This window comes from Musca vetustissima, unplaced genomic scaffold (genome assembly GCF_032173495.1).
Source record: "Musca vetustissima isolate MV318-11 ecotype Yass unplaced genomic scaffold, APGP_CSIRO_Mvet_v1 utg169082, whole genome shotgun sequence".
NCBI classification, from domain to species: Eukaryota; Metazoa; Arthropoda; class Insecta; order Diptera; family Muscidae; genus Musca; species Musca vetustissima.
Window position 1 is genome coordinate 1 of NW_026881813.1, and position 17,096 is coordinate 17,096.

Consider the following 17,096-nt stretch of genomic DNA (forward strand, 5'->3'; position numbering starts at 1 on the left):
AGAGGCTAGAGCTGGTGTTTTGGAACCAGAGGGTATTGTGGAAATCAAGTACAAAGAAAAGGATCTAGTCAAGACGATACATCGTTTGGATCCCACAACCATTGCAGTAAGTAGCTATAAATTTAGGGAGTTTTGAAAAAATGTCTTCAAAATGTATTATTTTTTTAGTTGAAAAAAGAAATGGACGAAGCTTTGGCTGCTGGTGATAAGCTAAAGGCCAGTCAAGTTAATGAAAAAATAAAGGAACGTATTGAGGCTATGATTCATGTATACCACACCGTTGCTGTACACTTTGCCGATTTGCATGACACCCCCGAACGTATGTTGGAGAAGGGTTGCATTAATGAAATTGTACCATGGCGTGAATCACGCACATGGCTATACTGGCGTCTAAGACGTCTACTGCTTGAGGATGCTTTCATCAAGAAAATCATTCAAGCCCAAGAAGGTTTGAGTGTAGGTCAAGCTAAACAGATGTTGAGACGTTGGTTGGTCGAAGATAAGGGTACAACGGAGGTATGTTGTATATTGAAAATAATTTAATTACAATTGAAATACTTATGATGAATTCTTTTTTCTCATTTTAGTCTTACATTTGGGAAAAGAACGAAGAAATGGTTCAATGGTATTTGGAGCAATTGAAACCCGATTCTATTGTAACTGGCAATATTAATGCCGTACGCAAGGATGCCATTATTTCGTCTATTACGAAAATGCTTGAGGTAAATACTTGTGTAACAAGCTTAAAATATAAAAACATATTTAAAAAAAAATATTTTTTAATCTTTTTAGGACTGTCCCGATGTTACACTAGACGCTGTTGTTGGTCTATGTCAAAATCTCTCACCCGTTAATCGTGGTGTAGTTGTACGCACTTTAGCCCAATTACAATTAAATGAACAACAACCTAGCGGAACTCAAGGATGATATAGTTCAACAAATAACAACACGACAAATATGCCACCTCAGAATTTTTTCTACCAGTTCAACAAATACTAAGCTAAAGACCATAGATTTTTCTTCTAAACCCCACCCCACCTCACCACACACATACACCCAGTACATCCTTTGATGAATAGCAAAACTAATGACACCAACCAACCAACTGTCATGAGCAAACCAATTTCACCTAAAAAAGAACACTCATCCATCCATTTATCCACAACTCATTGACTCTTATTATGTATAAATGATATTGTGTTAATATTCTTTAAGATATATAGGAGAACATTAACAACATGTTCATATTTTGTTAATTCTTTTCTTCGAATAATTAAGACATTTCTATTTTTTAATGCATTTGTTATTTTTCTTTTTTTGTACGTGAATTTGAATTTAAAGAAGAAAAAAATAATTAAAATGTTTTTAAAAGAAATTAAAAAAAAAAAACAAACAAAAACGATGGGGGACGACATAACTTAAAATAGACGATGGTTATTACACAAACACACACATCGTCGGTGTTGGTTTAAAACCTATAATCTAACCTATCTCTAACTAAAAAAACGGACGCACATTGTCTTGATTTTTTGATTTTGTTTTTCCTTAACTCACACACCCTACTATTTAGTTAAATTTTTAGTTATACGCATGTTGTTGTCTCTTCATCATTATATGATTTTTTTATTTTTCCATTAAACAACAAAGCAACTTATTAACGATTTATTATTGTATAAATAACGAAACGTTTATAAGTATAAAATACTTTCCATTAGTTTATATATGTATTTAAAAAACGAAAAACAAGCCAAGAAATTCAAATGTTATTAATTGTAAACGATTATTATTACTATTATTTTAGATAAGCTGTAAAGAAATACGAAATAAATAAGACATTTTTTCAGGTAAACAAAAAAAACGAATGATAATTATGAAGAATATTATATAGAAATTGTATAAAATAAATCATGAAGAAATTTAAAAAATGTGTGTTTCCATTTTATGTTGAATCTTTCGGTGGGTGATTTTTCAAGAACACTGCATTTTTAGGTGTGATAACCAGCTGATATCAACGTTTTCATTGATATATTTGAGGTTGTTGCAATCACAAATCTTTCTTACACAAAACTATTGTAAGACGAAAATGATATATCGATGACTGCTATTTAAAAACTGTGAACTAGATACTCAGTTGAGACTTATTCCCTAATAAGTAATCAGCATTACTCTGGACATCAATTCACCGTGAATTTGTTCGCTCTTCTCTTTAAAGTTATACTGATCCACAACTCGCCGCATTTTCACTTTCCCCTTATTCTTAATCAAGTTCGAAAGCGAAAAAGTCCGCATTGGGGAAAATTTGTCATTAGGTATTATAGGGAGTGGGAGAATGTGATGACATTATGATAGAACAATAATAAAGCAACAAAAAAAATATTTTATCTTTCAAATGTATTGGGTGCATGATTTGAAGGACGAAATAAAGAAGGAGGAGCATATCGTAAAATAATTGACCACTTTAAGAATTTGGGGAGATAAAATATGGAATTTAAATAAAAAGGCACATAATTATGTAGTGAAATAATAAACTGCAAATTAATTTAATTCAATCGCAGCTTTTCTTTTGACATCGTTCAAAGTGGTTTTTGTCATCAGGACAATCGAAATGGCTGGACGATAAATCTATTTCAGGGAAACACAAGTCAATGTCTAAGGCGTCTACATCAAGGCGATATAGCGCATCTGGAACAACGCACTCAGCGAAATTATACAGTCACAGAACTGGAATGTCTGGCTGCAATAGTTTGTGTAAATCGTTTTAGACCCTACGTGGAGGGCTTACCTTTTAGGATTATAACGGACCATTCTAGCCTCAAATGGCTAATGAGCCAAAAGGACCTGAGCGGCAGATTGGCGCGTTGGAGTCTAAAACACCAAGGTTTTGATTTCAGAATAGAGCATCGCAAGGGTTCTCCCCTTGCGATTCCCAAATCCTTGCATAGTATACAAGGTCAATGCACATGCAGCGTTTTTGTGTAGTTTAGCGTTTTTTTTTTGCAGTTTTAGCGTATATATTTTTGCATTCATTGTTACCCAAGAGTGCAATTAATTGAAATTTATCAAAATTAATCCACAACCTACCTTTAACTTACTGATCATCATTACCCACACATACTGGTCCACATTACCCGCCAAGTTATTTTTATTTGCAGTTTAGAGTTTTTTGAAATATAATGCAATAACAATTTTATGAACAAATATATATAATTTTTGACCTGGAATATAATTAGCCAACAAATCTACCATGTTGTGAAAACAATTTGTTTTTATTTTTTACCTTTGTTACGCCCACAATATAAAAAAAAGATAGTGGTGGTCCACATTACCCGAAGTTACTCTATCAATTAAATTAAATACCTCAGTTTAAGCATAAATTTACGGTCTTCTATGGGTTAATTGACCCTTGAATGTCTTCAATGCAAAAGTCGATTAATCGATTAGTCGATTTACTTATCCCTATGGCCTAGTTACCGAACAGCTGTTTGATTCTCTGAACAGCTGATATTGAGCAAGCCTAATCGGTCGATTTGTTTTGATTCCCCTATTCGGCCCGATTTTCGACCTAAGAGACACTAATCCAATCGGTGTTTATTTTGATTCTGGCTTTTATCAGTTACGTTTTGAAGCAATTTCGTCCAATTCCACAACGCCGTCAAAACTTTAGAAACGGCATTGTACTTAACTTTTTCATTCGAAAGCACACCACTTACGCCACTTTTTTCTCAAATTCGGGTAAAAACGAAAACACCTTAGAAAATATGAACGTTGAGACCACAGCTCCCATAAATACCTTTAATCCCAAGGACCCACATGGTTTGGGTAAGTTGCCGCAACGTATTCCACTCAGGACCCCAATAACCGCTTATTTACAGGTGATCCCAATGACACATCTCTGCGCAAGGTAGAAGTTGAGATTCTAATTCCCAAAATTATGCGAGACCGTGCTAAGGAGATACACTGCACCAAAGAAGTTGCAGATTTCCAAGCCTGTTGCAAAGACAGTGGTGTACTGATGGTAGTATCGTGTCGCAAAGAAAATTCCCATTTAAAAGAATGCCTAAGCAAGTGGTATAAGAATGAGGCATTTAAGGAGGAGTGCAAACAGATTTACCTACAAGAAAGATCGGAATTTCGCAGAACCGGCATTCCCAAAAAACACAGAGTAGAAAAAGTTTAATTTTTCTTCGATTTAAGCATTTATGATATACTATTACGTTGAGTTTGTACATATGATGTGTAATTAAAACGCTTTATAATAGATTCGGTTACGTTCAGCATGGCAATATTTTGTGGAGTTTGCATTTTGAAATTTTTAGGTTTGGTGATATCTAGTAGAAGGACATCCTTATCAGATGTTTCAGCTATTCTTTGTAAACCTTTTATTTTCTTGGGTTCTAAATGCTGTGTATTGGAAGGAATATTCACAATGACCACAAAACTGGCATGGAAAAATCGGGGACCCTTGCTATAAATCACTGAAAGTAGTTTATTAAATTAGACCCATTACCACATTTATTTTGTGTTATATACTCACAATAGTTTCCAGCAAATTTCAGTCCACTCTTTACAACCCAACCCTTGGATTTCAAGTATACATAAGCGGCAACCGACTCCACAAAGGTGCCATTAACTTTTAAAGCCGACTTCATAAAATCTTCCCATGTTATTTCTTTTTCGTCGAAATCGAAGATTTTCAAGACCCGCAAATAATAGGCCAAGAAAAATGACTCTTCTAAGCCCAGCGATAGCGTTTCCCGTTCTTCGAGATCAATTTCTGATGGGTTTTTATACACCACATTAGGTACGCTCCGCGATTGTGAGCCTTTGCCATAAAATCCATTGGTGTATAAAGCTCTAATATCATTGGCATTGCAAATTTCTACAGATATTCCAGTAAAAATTCCGTTATATGCATCTTGTCCTTCATTGGTACAGGGCGGAGGAAACGGGAGCACATCATAGGTGCCACCTCTTTTATGCTTCAAATGTGGCACAAAAAACATTTTCGCTTTGTTTTTATTTTGATTTCTGTTTCCTCGTTTGAATTAATTAATTTAATAAAATTAATAAAATAATAAAAATAATTGGCGTGGCGTTGGTTTAAAAAGTACAATGCCGTTTCTGCCGTTTCTAACGGCGTTGTGGAATTGGACGAAATTGCTTCAAAACGTAACTGATAAAAGCCAGAATCAAAACAAACACCGATTGGGATTAGTGTCTCTTAGGTCGAAAATCGGGCCGAATAGGGGAATCAAAACAAATCGACCGATTAGGCTTGCTCGACAACAGGGAATTTTAACAGCTGTTAGGGGGTTTGAACAGATGATTACAACTGGTAGTGTCTTTAATTTTTGCGGAAGCCTAATGTCACACGTGAATTTAAAAACATGAAGAATAATGCTACATTTACATCGAACGTGTGGAAGAAGCCAAGTCTAGGGTCCGATCGTGGATCATTTTGAAATTTTTACCTTAAAATTCTAACCATAGTAAGGTGGCTTTTGATATTGTATATGAGGGTTTTCATCGCCTGGTGGTGACTTTTTGGATATTTTTTTGCGATAGAAAATGTTTGCTGAGAAATACGTTTTAAGGGTCAGAGATTTAACATATTCCCCATATAACGGTACCACCATTATTCAATTAAAAATTAAAGAAACTTCAAATTCAGTTTTAATAAAATTTCAACATTACAGCACTCAAAGACAAATGTTTTCGAGTATTTTGAAGAATTCTTATCATAATCATAATTGCAATAACATGTTGTGACATTCCATTCATTTTGGCGATATTTTCCTTAAAAATATGTCAAATAAACAGAACAACATGTTATATACAATCCCACGGCAGCTGGTTCTTTGTACCGGATTGACTCGGAGATGGACTCCGACCAGAGGCTGTCACATCAACAAATACATGTTCGTGTTCGTCATTTTTGTCATGGGAGCGGCATTATATCCCGGAATGCCTGCTCCGAACCCTACTGGTCCGTGCCGGGATTGAAAGTAACCTTGGTTCTGCAGTGTTTGCAGAAACCGCATCCACCACAGATCTGTCTCGGTGAGATGCAATGGATGTGGAGAATGGGTGCATTTTCGAGGCTGCTCTGGACTGAACAGGATCCAGGAGTACTGCGAAAGGAGTTACGTTGCTTCATGCTGCGCTAGCACGTCTCCCAGTGTGTCTCAAGAGTCGTCGTCCGATTCATCATCCGAATCGTCATCGTCGGAGTACGAGACACCCCCGCAGTCTCCCCAACAGCAAAACGCGCAGCATTTAACACCACATATTGCTGTTCCGCGCCTTGAAAATGCATCGTTTTTGCAGTTCAACTGCGACGGTCTTCGCAACAAAATCAGCGAAATTGTAGATTTTATGAGTCGCAAGAGAATAATGGTCGGTGCGATCCAAGAAACAAAGCTAACTGAGAACTGTAGCTTGCAGCGTTGCGATGGTTACAACGTTGTACGGAAGGATCGTACCAGAAGCGGAGGTGGGGGACTCGCATTCTTATTACACCATTCTGTCCAGTACAGACCTATCTCGCTTGAGCTAGACTCTAGTGACCCATACATGGAATGTATGGGGGTAGCAGTCAAGTGTGGAACTGCCGAGGTAGAGGTGCTCAATGTTTATATACCGCCGATGAATAGCTGTACACCGCGTTATTTACCGGATATCAGTCCGCTTTTAGAAGGTAATAACCGCCTGGTACTAGGGGATTTCAATGCGCACCATGAATTATGGCATTCCGTCCTAGGTAATGACCAGATTGGTACAGCGCTGGCTGAGCAAATTGATAGCTCAACATTTTGCACGGTTAATGAGGATGCCCCCACGAGGATAAGAGGAGATTGCCACAGCTCGCCAGACATCACCATTGTGGCACCGGGTCTGATAAATGACGTAACCTGGCAACCCGTCGTTTCACTAGGCTCAGACCACCTTCCGATCATCGTCTCCGTAAACAGACCACCAGACTTCATAACCTCTGAAAGCCGTACTTTCCTGAACCATGGGAAAGCTGATTGGCCTGGCTTCAGAGAGTTTACCAATCACCGCTTCAGAGAGCTGCCCACTCCCTCAGATCCACGGGTAGCTGAGAGGAATTTCCGCAAAATCATCGCTACTGCTGCCGCTCGCTTCATACCTGCTGGTCGAATACCCGAAGTAAGACCTAACTTCCCAGCAGAAGCAACGGTATTGGCCAATGAGCGTGATGAGCTCCGTCGTACTACTCCTGAGGACCCAAGGGTGCGAGAGCTTACCCTTGAAGTCAACAGATTAGTATGCGAGCACAAAAGGAAAAAGTGGCTAGACCACCTGAAGCAATGCAACATTGCCACCGGAACGAGTAAATTGTGGGCAACGGTTAAGTCACTCTCGAATCCTGGAAGGAAAGATGACAGGACGGCTGTTACATTTAACGACGTAACTGTAACAGACCCGGCAGTTCATAGAGCACCCCGAGAGTGACAGGGCGAAAAGGAGTGTGCTACGTCGCATAAGAGCACTCCGAGCTGAGGAGGAACCACCACAATTTACGAAGGAGGACGTTGCAGATGTCATCAAGAACGCTAAATCATCCAAAGCGTTGGGACCGGACGGAATTTCCATGGTAATGCTAAAGCAGCTGGATGAACCTGGAGTTGAGTACCTAACATCAGCCCTCAACTTGTCGTTAACCACCCACATAGTTCCTGAAGCCTAGAAAATAGGCAGGGTGGTCCCGCTACTGAAGCCAGGCAAGGATGCCAGCAGGGGTGAATCGTACAGGCCGATTTCACTCCTGTCGCCGGTAGCGAAGACACTTGAGGCGCTACTCCTCCCATCGTTGAGAAGCAGTTTTCCAGTTGCCCAATACCAACATGGATTCCGTAAGATGCATAGTACAACAACAGCATTACACGCCATTTCCACACATATTAGCAGAGGACTCAACCAGAACAGGCCGTGCAACCGAACAGTTATGGTGGCACTTGACCTATCGAAGGCCTTCGATACCGTCAACCATGCCAAGCTGTTCGAGGATATAGAGAGGACGAATCTCCGACCGTGTTTGAAACGTTGGATAGTCAACTATATGTGTGGACGCCAGTCGTATGTGGAATTCAGAAACAGGAAGTCTAAACCCCGTAGAGTGAAACAGGGAGTTCCCCAAGGAGGGGTGATATCTCCGGAACTGTTTAACCTCTACCTTTCTGATATTCCACAACCACCGGACGGCATAGAGATCGTGATGTATGCGGATGATTGCACGATCATGGCGTCGGGTCCCATTATTGATGATATATGTGAGAGGCTAAACGTCTACATAGCCGATATTGTTAACTACTTCCATCTGAGGAATATGAAAATATCCGCCACCAAATCAACAGCCACACTGTTCACCACATGGACGGCTGAAATGAAGCTCCCGCTGAACATAATGGTCGATGGTGAATTGATTCCGACCACCAACTACCCCAAGATATTGGGAGTAACGTTCGACAACCTTTTCAAGTCGTCCGCGCATGCCACTGCTTTATGCGATAAGCTGAGAAGTAGGAACAAGGTCCTCAAGTCGCTAGCCGGCAGCACTTGGGGCGCTGACAAAGAAACCTTGTTGACCTCTTATAAAGCAATAGGCCGGTCAGTGGTAAGCTATGCGGCGCCAGTGTGGTTCGCGAATGTCAGTGATACGCAGTGGAAGAATATTCAGACCTGCCAGAACGCTGCCCTGAGAACTGCAACAGGGTGTCTCCTCATGACTCCAGTGGACCATCTTCATGAGGAGACGAAGATCTTACCCGTCCATCGTCACAACTATATGTTGTCGATGCAGTACCTGCTTGGGTGTTATCGTCAGGAACATCCCTTCCATAGCCTTATGGACAGGACTCCCCCACCCAGGCACGTCAGGAAAGATCTTCATGATCTAGAGAGAGAGGTCCAAAGGTACAAGCGTGAACCCCTAGATCAAGAGGCCTATCAAGCAGGTCTGAATGGTATTCACACGGATGCAGTCGCTCAAGCAGTAGAGCAATATAGAGTGAATACCATAATTGGGGACCACCCCCCATCCATAGCAGCTGAGGAGAAGCAGCTGCCAAGGCAAACACGAGTAGTCTTAGCTCAACTAAGATCAGGATGGTGCAACCGCCTCAATTCATATTGGGCAAGAATTGACGGCTCGATACCTAACACATGTCCGGCATGTGGACTAGGACCACACGACACGTTGCACCTCTTCAATTGCCCAGCTAAGCCTACTCACCTATCGCCAAATTCTCTTTGGGCGCAGCCCGCTGAAGTTGCAGCTTTCCTGAATTTGGAGGTAGAGGATGCAGAACCAGACGATGCATGACAAAACAACATGTATTCTGTTGCTACAACAACAACATGTTATATATGTTTATAAGTAAATATGACAGAGCATATATATGGTCTGTTCGCGTACTGCATGAATCTACGAGTTTTTACTATTTTTTTCGATATCATAAAGGAAAAAAGTGTTATCGTAGTAAAAAAATTGAAGATTCTTGCAGTACGGGAAAAGAACAATAATATATATCGATATACTGGAATTTTGGTTTCTAAATAGTAGATTGTTTTAGGTTCTGGAACGGAACAACTGTAACAAATGTAGATATATCGATTTGTCAATTTCGACTTAGATATCATTTGGTCTGTTCTGCGAATTAAAGAATATTTATGTTAATTACATAGCCATACAACTATATTTGTTAATATTCTTTGATTTAATTTTCAAATATTGGTTTAAAATTAGTGCAAATATTATATTTCCTTAGATAAGAATAAAGATTTCATTTAATTTGGAAAAAGTTTCATTCTATTTGTAAAAGGTTTCATTTCAATTGGAAAAGTGTTCATTCTATTTGTAAAAGGTTTCATTTCAAGTGGAAAAGGTTTCATTTAATTTGGAAAAGGTTTCATTTAATTTGGAAAAGGTTTCATTTAATTTGGAAAAGGATTCATTTAATTTGGAAAAGGGTTCATTTAATTTGTAAAAGGTTTCATTTAATGTGGAAATGCTATATATCGATATACTGGAATTTTGGTTTCAAAATAGAAGATTCTTTTAGGTTCTGGAAGGGAATTCCTGTAACAAATGTAGATATATCGATTTGTCAATTTCGACTTAGATATAATTTGGTCTGTTCTGCAAGAATCTACTACTTTTTACTACCATAACGAATTTTCCTTTATGATATCGAATAAAATAGTAAAATCAAGTAGATTCTTGCAGTACGGGAATGGACCAACTATTAATATTGCTGAGTTACTAAAAATTAATATTAAAGAGCAAGCTTAGTTAGGACATTATAGGGATTTTAATATCAATAAATCAGTCAGCAAGTTTAAGTGGGCAAGTGGGTAGAACATCGGATTTGCCATCCTCAAACTCTCAAATGAGACTACCTTCTGTAATTATGCCATGGCCCTACTTTTTAATTATTATACCAGGATTTCAATTAAATTTATTTGTATAATTTCATGTGGCAATATACCCTCTATTTCTCGAAAAGTCTTGATTTAGATTAGGCGAGTTTACTTGCGGCAATTCTTGTCGTTGTATTTTGAACTTGCTTCATGCGTCTATACAAGGCAATTCGGTTTCCAAAATATTTTTCTATTTGTTGTTTTTTCACATTTAAATATATATAAAATGCCAACTAATACGAAATACACAAAACGAATTGCCAGAACATTGTAGGTACAAACAATTTTTTTTTCATATCTATTCCCCTTGCCCCTCTCTCCTACAAACAAAGACTTGCCGCAAGTAAACTCGCCTAATCTAAATCATGACAAAGAGAGTTCGCCAAATATTCATCAACGTTTACATTGTACGGAATTTATAAAATCCAGTTGATCTAAATTGTCAATTTCATATATGTCAAATAAATCCTCCTGGAGGAGGTTATCCCAGAAAAAGTTCTGATGTAAATGCCGTTTAAGCTCCATCTTTAATTCAGCCACAAGCTTCGATTTACGTATTTGCAGTAACCTTCTTTTCTTCTACAAGCAATTTTTTTTTCATTTCTACAAGCATTTTTTTTCATTTCTATTCCGCTTGCCCCTCTCTCCTACAAACAAAGACTTGCCGCAAGTACACTCGCCTAATCTAAATCATGACAAAGAGAGTTCGCCAAATATTCATCACCGTTTACATTGTACGGAATTTATAAAATCCAGTTGATCTAAATTGTCAATTTCAAATATGTCAAATAAATCCTCCTGGAGGAGGTTATCCCAGAAAAAGTTCTGATGTAAATGCCGTTTAAGCTCCATCTTTAATTCAGCCACAAGCTTCGATTTACGTATTTGCAGTAACCTTATTTTCTTGTCACTTCACACGTTACTTGTACCACTAATTACAGCACCTCTTAAAATGACAGTTAAATATAATCGGTATTGGTTAATTTGTACCCAAAATACTCATTACTTTGACATCACAAGTCACAAGACCTACTGTCAGCTGAATTCAGTGTAAAAATTTTGTCTACTGCTATTTTCCAACGGAATTGGTGAAAATTTTATTGATTTTTTTAGGAAAAAATAACAACAAATAAAGCAGTAGCCATGTCTGACGTTGCCGATTTAATGAAAATGCCCGAAGAGAGCATTGGTAAGTAGAAAAATAAAAAGATTTCTGGACAAAAATCAATAATGATTGCATGTTATTTGTGACAATGAAAAAAATGTATACATCATTATTATGATCATTGACGAATATAATATTGAATTTAATTACGTCTTTGTTTTTCTTCTTTATCTTCTGTTTTCCAGATATGATTGCTGCAACATCTGTGTTGCAGCAACAGGCCGCTGATATCCGTACCAAAACCATTAACTGGGCATCGTACATGCAATCCCAAATGATTTCCCAAGAAGATTATCAATGCATTAGTGCTTTGGATAACTCAAAGGCTGCCTACTTGCAATCGAATCCAGCCCAAGCTGTTAAGACTTTGTTGAATCTGTTGTCTCATGTCTCCAAAGATTCGACTATTCAATATATCATGGTCATGATTGACGATCTGTTGCAAGAGGATCGTTCTCGTGTTGATATTTTCCATGAATATTGTGCCAAGCGCAAGGAATGTGTTTGGGGCCCTTTCTTGAATCTGTTGAATCGTCAAGATGGTTTCATTGTGAATATGTCATCTCGTATCTTGGCCAAATTGGCATGCTGGGGTCATGAAATGATGCCCAAATCAGATTTGAACTTCTATTTGCAATTCTTGAAGGATCAATTGACTGTACAGGTGAGCAAATTGATAGAGAGAGGGTGATGAGATGAGAGAAGAATGGTTTTTTTGTTGTAGTTGTTATCTAGACACATGATTCGTCGTCGTTTGCGGCCTTTTGATGTACACATTGTTGTCGTGTTCGAAATTATCGTATCGTGACTATTTGCTCAATCGAAAGAATATGTTGAAACCCCTATTTATGATATCAAACAAATGGGCTGTTTATTTAAATAATTTTGAACTTTATGTGGTTTTTTAATATTTTATATTTGTTTAATGGAAATAGTAGTTCTTTGTTTTGACCTGTTAATTTTTAAAATCAAAAAAAATTGTCTGCAGATTATTTTTCAAAATTCTTTTTCTTATTTGCATCGAGGACAAATATTCTAATTAGATTTTATTTATTTGGACTCCCCCACTTGAATAGGTCATAAACTTATATATTTTTCTTTTTATCCCCGATTCTGCACAAATATGTTCCATCAACCTCAAAATAACCTAATAATATTCCCCCAAAAAAATCAGTGCAAAAAATATATCAGTGAGATGACTGCCCTATCAAAAAGAATCCAAACCATTATAATACATTCAGATGGACATGATAAGGGACACACAAATCACCTTGATCTGGTTGAATTTTTGAAATATCGTGAACAAGCTGCAGCGGCGGGCAAGACGGTAGTGGGCTTTTAAGCAATTTAATTACTTGCAAAATACTACCAATAACATAATAATAGCATATTCATCGTTCTACTAATTGGCTAACTTCTAATATTCAGCATTTTATCACAGTCTTGTAAATTTATTCGAAATATTGACAGACTTTGCTTAGAAAGATTTTAAATAAATGTAAATTGAATTTTTTTTTTGTTATATGTCCAACCCTCAAATTTCATTGTCTGTAATTCGCCTTGTTTTGTTAATGTTTTATTTGTTGTTGTTTTTTGATATTGTGGACCTGTCTTTCATATTCAAAAGGATTATCAAAACTTTTGTCATCTTTTCTGGGATTTTTATTAAATTTTATACTGGAATTATGGTCCTTTGGCCTGACCTATTCAATGCCATACAACTTGTTGCGTTTCTTATTTTATAAAAATAACACCAACTAACTAATTCAAAAATTTAAACACAAATAATAATAAATTTTTTTCACATTATTTTCAAATAACAGTCCAACGAATATATTCAATCTGTGGCCCGTTGCCTGCAAATGATGTTGCGTATTGATGAATATCGTTTTGCTTTTGTTAGTGTTGATGGTATCAGCACTTTGGTGCGCATTTTGTCATCTCGTGTCAACTTCCAAGTGAGTAAACAAATTACAAATATGAATAGCGAAATTCATTACTAATCTGTACAAATTTTACAGGTACAATATCAATTGGTCTTCTGTTTGTGGGTCTTGACCTTCAATCCTTTGTTGGCCACAAAAATGAACAAATTCACGGTCATCCCCATTTTGGCTGATATCCTCAATGATTGTGCCAAGGAAAAGGTAACATTTTTTTTAAATTAATTACCACTATTTAGGTTTTATTGTATATCAAATTATTATTGTTTGCAGGTTACCCGCATCATTTTGGGTGTATTCCGCAACTTGATTGAAAAGCCAACCGATGCCCAAGTTGCCAAGGAACATTGCATTGCCATGGTACAATGCAAAGTCTTGAAACAACTTTCCATTTTGGAACAACGTCGTTTCGATGACGAAGACATCTCCGCTGATGTTGAATTCTTAACAGAAAAGTTGCAAAACTCTGTACAAGATTTGTCCTCATTCGATGAATATGCCACAGAATTGCGCAGTGCCCGCTTGGAATGGTCGCCCGTACACAAATCTGCCAAATTCTGGCGTGAAAATGCCCAACGTTTGAATGAGAAGAACTACGAATTGTTGCGCATTTTGGTACATCTTTTGGAAACCTCCAAGGATCCCATTATTTTGTCTGTTGCCTGCTATGATATTGGAGAATATGTTCGTCATTATCCCAGAGGAAAACAGTAAGTTTGAAAAGAAAACCTTAAACCGTTTATTCTTGAAACCTATTTTCACCTTTCCCAGCGTCTTGGAACAATTGGGCGGCAAACAAATTGTTATGCAATTGTTGGGTCATGAAGATCCCAATGTACGTTATGAAGCCTTGTTGGCCGTACAAAAATTGATGGTTCACAACTGGTAAGTCAATTTTATTTTAACAATATATTCGAAAAAAAAATAAATTTTATATTCTTCTCTCCAGGGAATATTTGGGCAAACAATTGGAAAAAGACAATGAAACCCAAAAACAAGGTTCAGCTGCCATTAGCGGCAAAGCTTAAGTATTATAATTCCCCATTAATATAAATAAACCATTAGTATGTTATTAAACTCTTAAGTAATGAAATGTATTAATAACTAAATAATTTCACTGAAAAATATGCAATTGATGCAGTATGAAATCAAACAATGTGTGTTTCCTCTGATAATAATAATACTACCTATATACAAATGATGATTCTTATTATATTCATTTTAATTTGATTGTCACTTGAAAATTCTGATCAAAAAATCATTCCAAATTCTTATTCTCCCTTTTTTGTTTTTATTTTAAAATTTTCTGTTATCAAATTTGTTTCTAATTCGTGATGAATGTATGTGTTGTTGCTTTTGTTTGTAAATATCTACAATAATAGATGAATAAAAAAACAAGCTTGTTAAAAATTATTTCAGTTATTTGTTTTATTTTTGGGTTTGAAAGGGCTATGATATATTCAGCCAATATGGAGCAGGAATACACAACTTTCAAGTCCGGTAATGTCCGGAGAACAGCTGATGCTATTTGAAAATCAGCTGTTCTCGAGCTAGATGTTAAAATCACACAAATTCATTCAATTTTTAATTCCACAATTCTCGTTTATTTTCGAACGATCATTTGTTGTTCGGATGGCACGAATTTGGAACCAACTTCTCTTGCTTCAACGTACGTACAGATATACTGAATTTGCGCTGAACCAAATGTGATTGTTTGGACTCTGCTCTGATAGTAGTGCTCTCATAAAATAATTGGTACTTTTTTATTATTTTAGTATTATTTTATTATATATATATATATATTAATTCTTTATTGTATATTGCAACATTCCCAGTAGTTCGAGTAACTGGTGATGAACTAGATATTTCACTAATTACCTGTAAGTACCACTAGTTACCACTTCATGCCCTAGACTGGTGAATTTAACATGGGTATGTCATTGGGGAAGTCAATTGTCCCCTGCCTGCGTTACCAGTATACAGTTATTTCGATAGTCGATTCATTACCCTTTGCATTACCAGTAACTACTGAATTGGTGTGATGTGCGTAGACAACTTTTTCAATTGACAAAAAAATCCAACTGTCTATTTTGTGTTCCTTTTTGGAGTATGAAGTAACTAGATCACCAAGTAACTAGCTATATAACTATATAATAGCAGACAATTGATATTTTTTGAACAACTGGGTTGTTATGCCATGTTCTGATGGGGCTATCTAACAGGCTCTTAATTATAATCTAAAATATTAAATAATATCTATGTTTTTTTATAACACATTTTCTAGACGATCTCAATTATTTTTCTCTAAAAAAATTGTTATCTAATTGTTTTTTCATGTATACAAAAATATACCTGACTTTTTAACACTAGATTGCCGAAGGCGGTCATTTTGACCGCTTTCCAATTTCAAGTACAAAAGCAACTGTGCATTTAATGACACTTTTTTTTTTAAATTTGGTGACTTTTTGTACCTCATAGAATTACGTTTATTATAAAAAATTCACCAAATTTAAAAAAAGTGTCATTAAATGCACAGTTGCTTTTGTACTTGAAATTGGAAAGCGGTCAGCGGCCTTCGGCGTTCTAGTGTTAATACTTCTTTCTGAATATTAATCGTATATTACTAAATTGTACACAGACTTTTTCTATTGGGTGTATTGCTTTGATTGTACATTTTACAAAGTATAGGATGAAATTATTTTTTTAATTACATTCCCAACTTAATTTTCGATAGAAACACTGAAATACATTTTAATTCTATTTAGTTTTATTTTATTAATTTATTTTTTTATTTTATTCTAACGACATTTTATGCGGATAAATATTTTTTTTTTTTTTTTTTTTTATGTATTATTTTGGTTGGCCCACTTTCTATAGGGATAGAAGGTTTAGTGCCATGTCTCCATATGTAGCTTAAGCTACGAATTTGACTTTATCCATAGATGGTGGTTTGTGTTTTGCAGGTTGACTTCGATCTTCTTTAAGAATTTGACCACAATGTTCAGACTTTCTAAGCCTTGTGTATCAGTGAACTCTTCTACTGTGAAGGAGTCACATAGTTGCGAAAAGCATCTTCTTTTGTTATTAAATTTACGAAAATTGAAAATTCCATGCGCAGCTGTTTGGATTCTGTTGAACGACTCGTAATTTATAGGTTATCCGTATTTAAAAACGCACGTGTTAGTTAAGCGAACGCTTAACAACCGCCATTTTGTAAAAATCTATTTTTAAGCCCGTGGGCGTGTAATACTCATTTAAAATTTTACGTCTTTCTTGTGAGCCGTCCGAGGACGAACTGCGGATAAATATTTATTTAAACAAATCATTCACAAAAAACGTCACTAGTTCACACAGTTCGTTTTTGTGAACATCAACAATGAACTATTTCTTTCTAGAGAGCCGGAATCAAAACAAAACAAATCCTGAACGCTGGACTTGATTTCGATATTTTTTTAATTTTTTATTTCCATATTAGTGTTTATTACCAACTTATTCCAAATGTAAGTATACCCTTGCGTTCAACATATCATAAATTCTAAATTGAT

The 17,096-nt window shown here is 36.5% G+C and overlaps 4 protein-coding genes across 6 annotated transcripts; 3 read left to right on the top strand and 1 right to left on the bottom strand.

Annotated features, from left to right (window-relative positions):
- Nucleotides 1–6: 6 nt before the first annotated feature.
- On the top strand, nucleotides 7–927 carry LOC133327813 (acetyl-CoA carboxylase 1-like). Its single transcript, XM_061536347.1, has 4 exons — nucleotides 7–106; nucleotides 169–516; nucleotides 588–722; nucleotides 793–927. Exons 2-4 carry the CDS (start codon nucleotides 181–183, stop codon nucleotides 925–927), a joined length of 606 nt encoding a protein of 201 aa, XP_061392331.1. The 5' UTR covers nucleotides 7–106; nucleotides 169–180.
- A 2,949-nt stretch (nucleotides 928–3,876) lies between these two features.
- LOC133327820 (COX assembly mitochondrial protein homolog) lies at nucleotides 3,877–4,177 on the top strand. The gene has a single exon (XM_061536356.1). The coding sequence runs from the start codon at nucleotides 3,932–3,934 to the stop codon at nucleotides 4,175–4,177; it is 246 nt and encodes an 81-aa protein (XP_061392340.1). The 5' UTR covers nucleotides 3,877–3,931.
- A 20-nt stretch (nucleotides 4,178–4,197) lies between these two features.
- Nucleotides 4,198–5,003, bottom strand: LOC133327816 (tRNA-splicing endonuclease subunit Sen2-like). The gene is made up of 2 exons (XM_061536353.1): nucleotides 4,535–5,003; nucleotides 4,198–4,475 (listed from the first exon to the last, which is right to left on the bottom strand). Exons 1-2 carry the CDS (start codon nucleotides 5,001–5,003, stop codon nucleotides 4,198–4,200), a joined length of 747 nt encoding a protein of 248 aa, XP_061392337.1.
- A 6,429-nt stretch (nucleotides 5,004–11,432) lies between these two features.
- Nucleotides 11,433–14,603, top strand: LOC133327814 (V-type proton ATPase subunit H). 3 transcript variants are annotated; one of them, XM_061536350.1, is made up of 9 exons: nucleotides 11,433–11,493; nucleotides 11,557–11,632; nucleotides 11,794–12,272; nucleotides 12,783–12,935; nucleotides 13,432–13,566; nucleotides 13,630–13,755; nucleotides 13,825–14,261; nucleotides 14,323–14,436; nucleotides 14,501–14,603. In XM_061536350.1, the coding sequence occupies exons 2-9, from the start codon at nucleotides 11,587–11,589 to the stop codon at nucleotides 14,577–14,579; spliced, it is 1,569 nt and encodes a 522-aa protein (XP_061392334.1). In that variant the 5' UTR covers nucleotides 11,433–11,493; nucleotides 11,557–11,586; the 3' UTR covers nucleotides 14,580–14,603. The 3 variants fall into 3 exon arrangements, with proteins under 3 accessions (XP_061392334.1, XP_061392335.1, XP_061392333.1); XM_061536351.1 differs by lacking the exon at nucleotides 12,783–12,935 and having other exon boundaries at nucleotides 11,475–11,493; XM_061536349.1 differs by having other exon boundaries at nucleotides 11,491–11,632.
- Nucleotides 14,604–17,096: the final 2,493 nt, after the last annotated feature.

Excerpts from the sequence above, each read along its gene's own strand:
- LOC133327813 (XM_061536347.1), top strand. The coding sequence starts at position 181 with ATGGACGAAGCTTTGGCTGCTGGTGATAAGCTAAAGGCCAGTCAAGTT. Across the intron at positions 517-587 it reads AAGATAAGGGTACAACGGAG|TCTTACATTTGGGAAAAGAA; the intron begins GTATGTTGTATA and ends TTCTCATTTTAG. Across the intron at positions 723-792 it reads CTATTACGAAAATGCTTGAG|GACTGTCCCGATGTTACACT; the intron begins GTAAATACTTGT and ends TAATCTTTTTAG.
- LOC133327820 (XM_061536356.1), top strand. The coding sequence starts at position 3,932 with ATGCGAGACCGTGCTAAGGAGATACACTGCACCAAAGAAGTTGCAGAT.
- LOC133327816 (XM_061536353.1), bottom strand. The coding sequence starts at position 5,003 with ATGTTTTTTGTGCCACATTTGAAGCATAAAAGAGGTGGCACCTATGAT. Across the intron at positions 4,476-4,534 it reads GAAATTTGCTGGAAACTATT|TGATTTATAGCAAGGGTCCC; the intron begins GTGAGTATATAA and ends AACTACTTTCAG.
- LOC133327814 (XM_061536350.1), top strand. The coding sequence starts at position 11,587 with ATGTCTGACGTTGCCGATTTAATGAAAATGCCCGAAGAGAGCATTG. Across the intron at positions 12,273-12,782 it reads AGGATCAATTGACTGTACAG|TGCAAAAAATATATCAGTGA; the intron begins GTGAGCAAATTG and ends CAAAAAAATCAG. Across the intron at positions 14,262-14,322 it reads CATTATCCCAGAGGAAAACA|CGTCTTGGAACAATTGGGCG; the intron begins GTAAGTTTGAAA and ends CACCTTTCCCAG.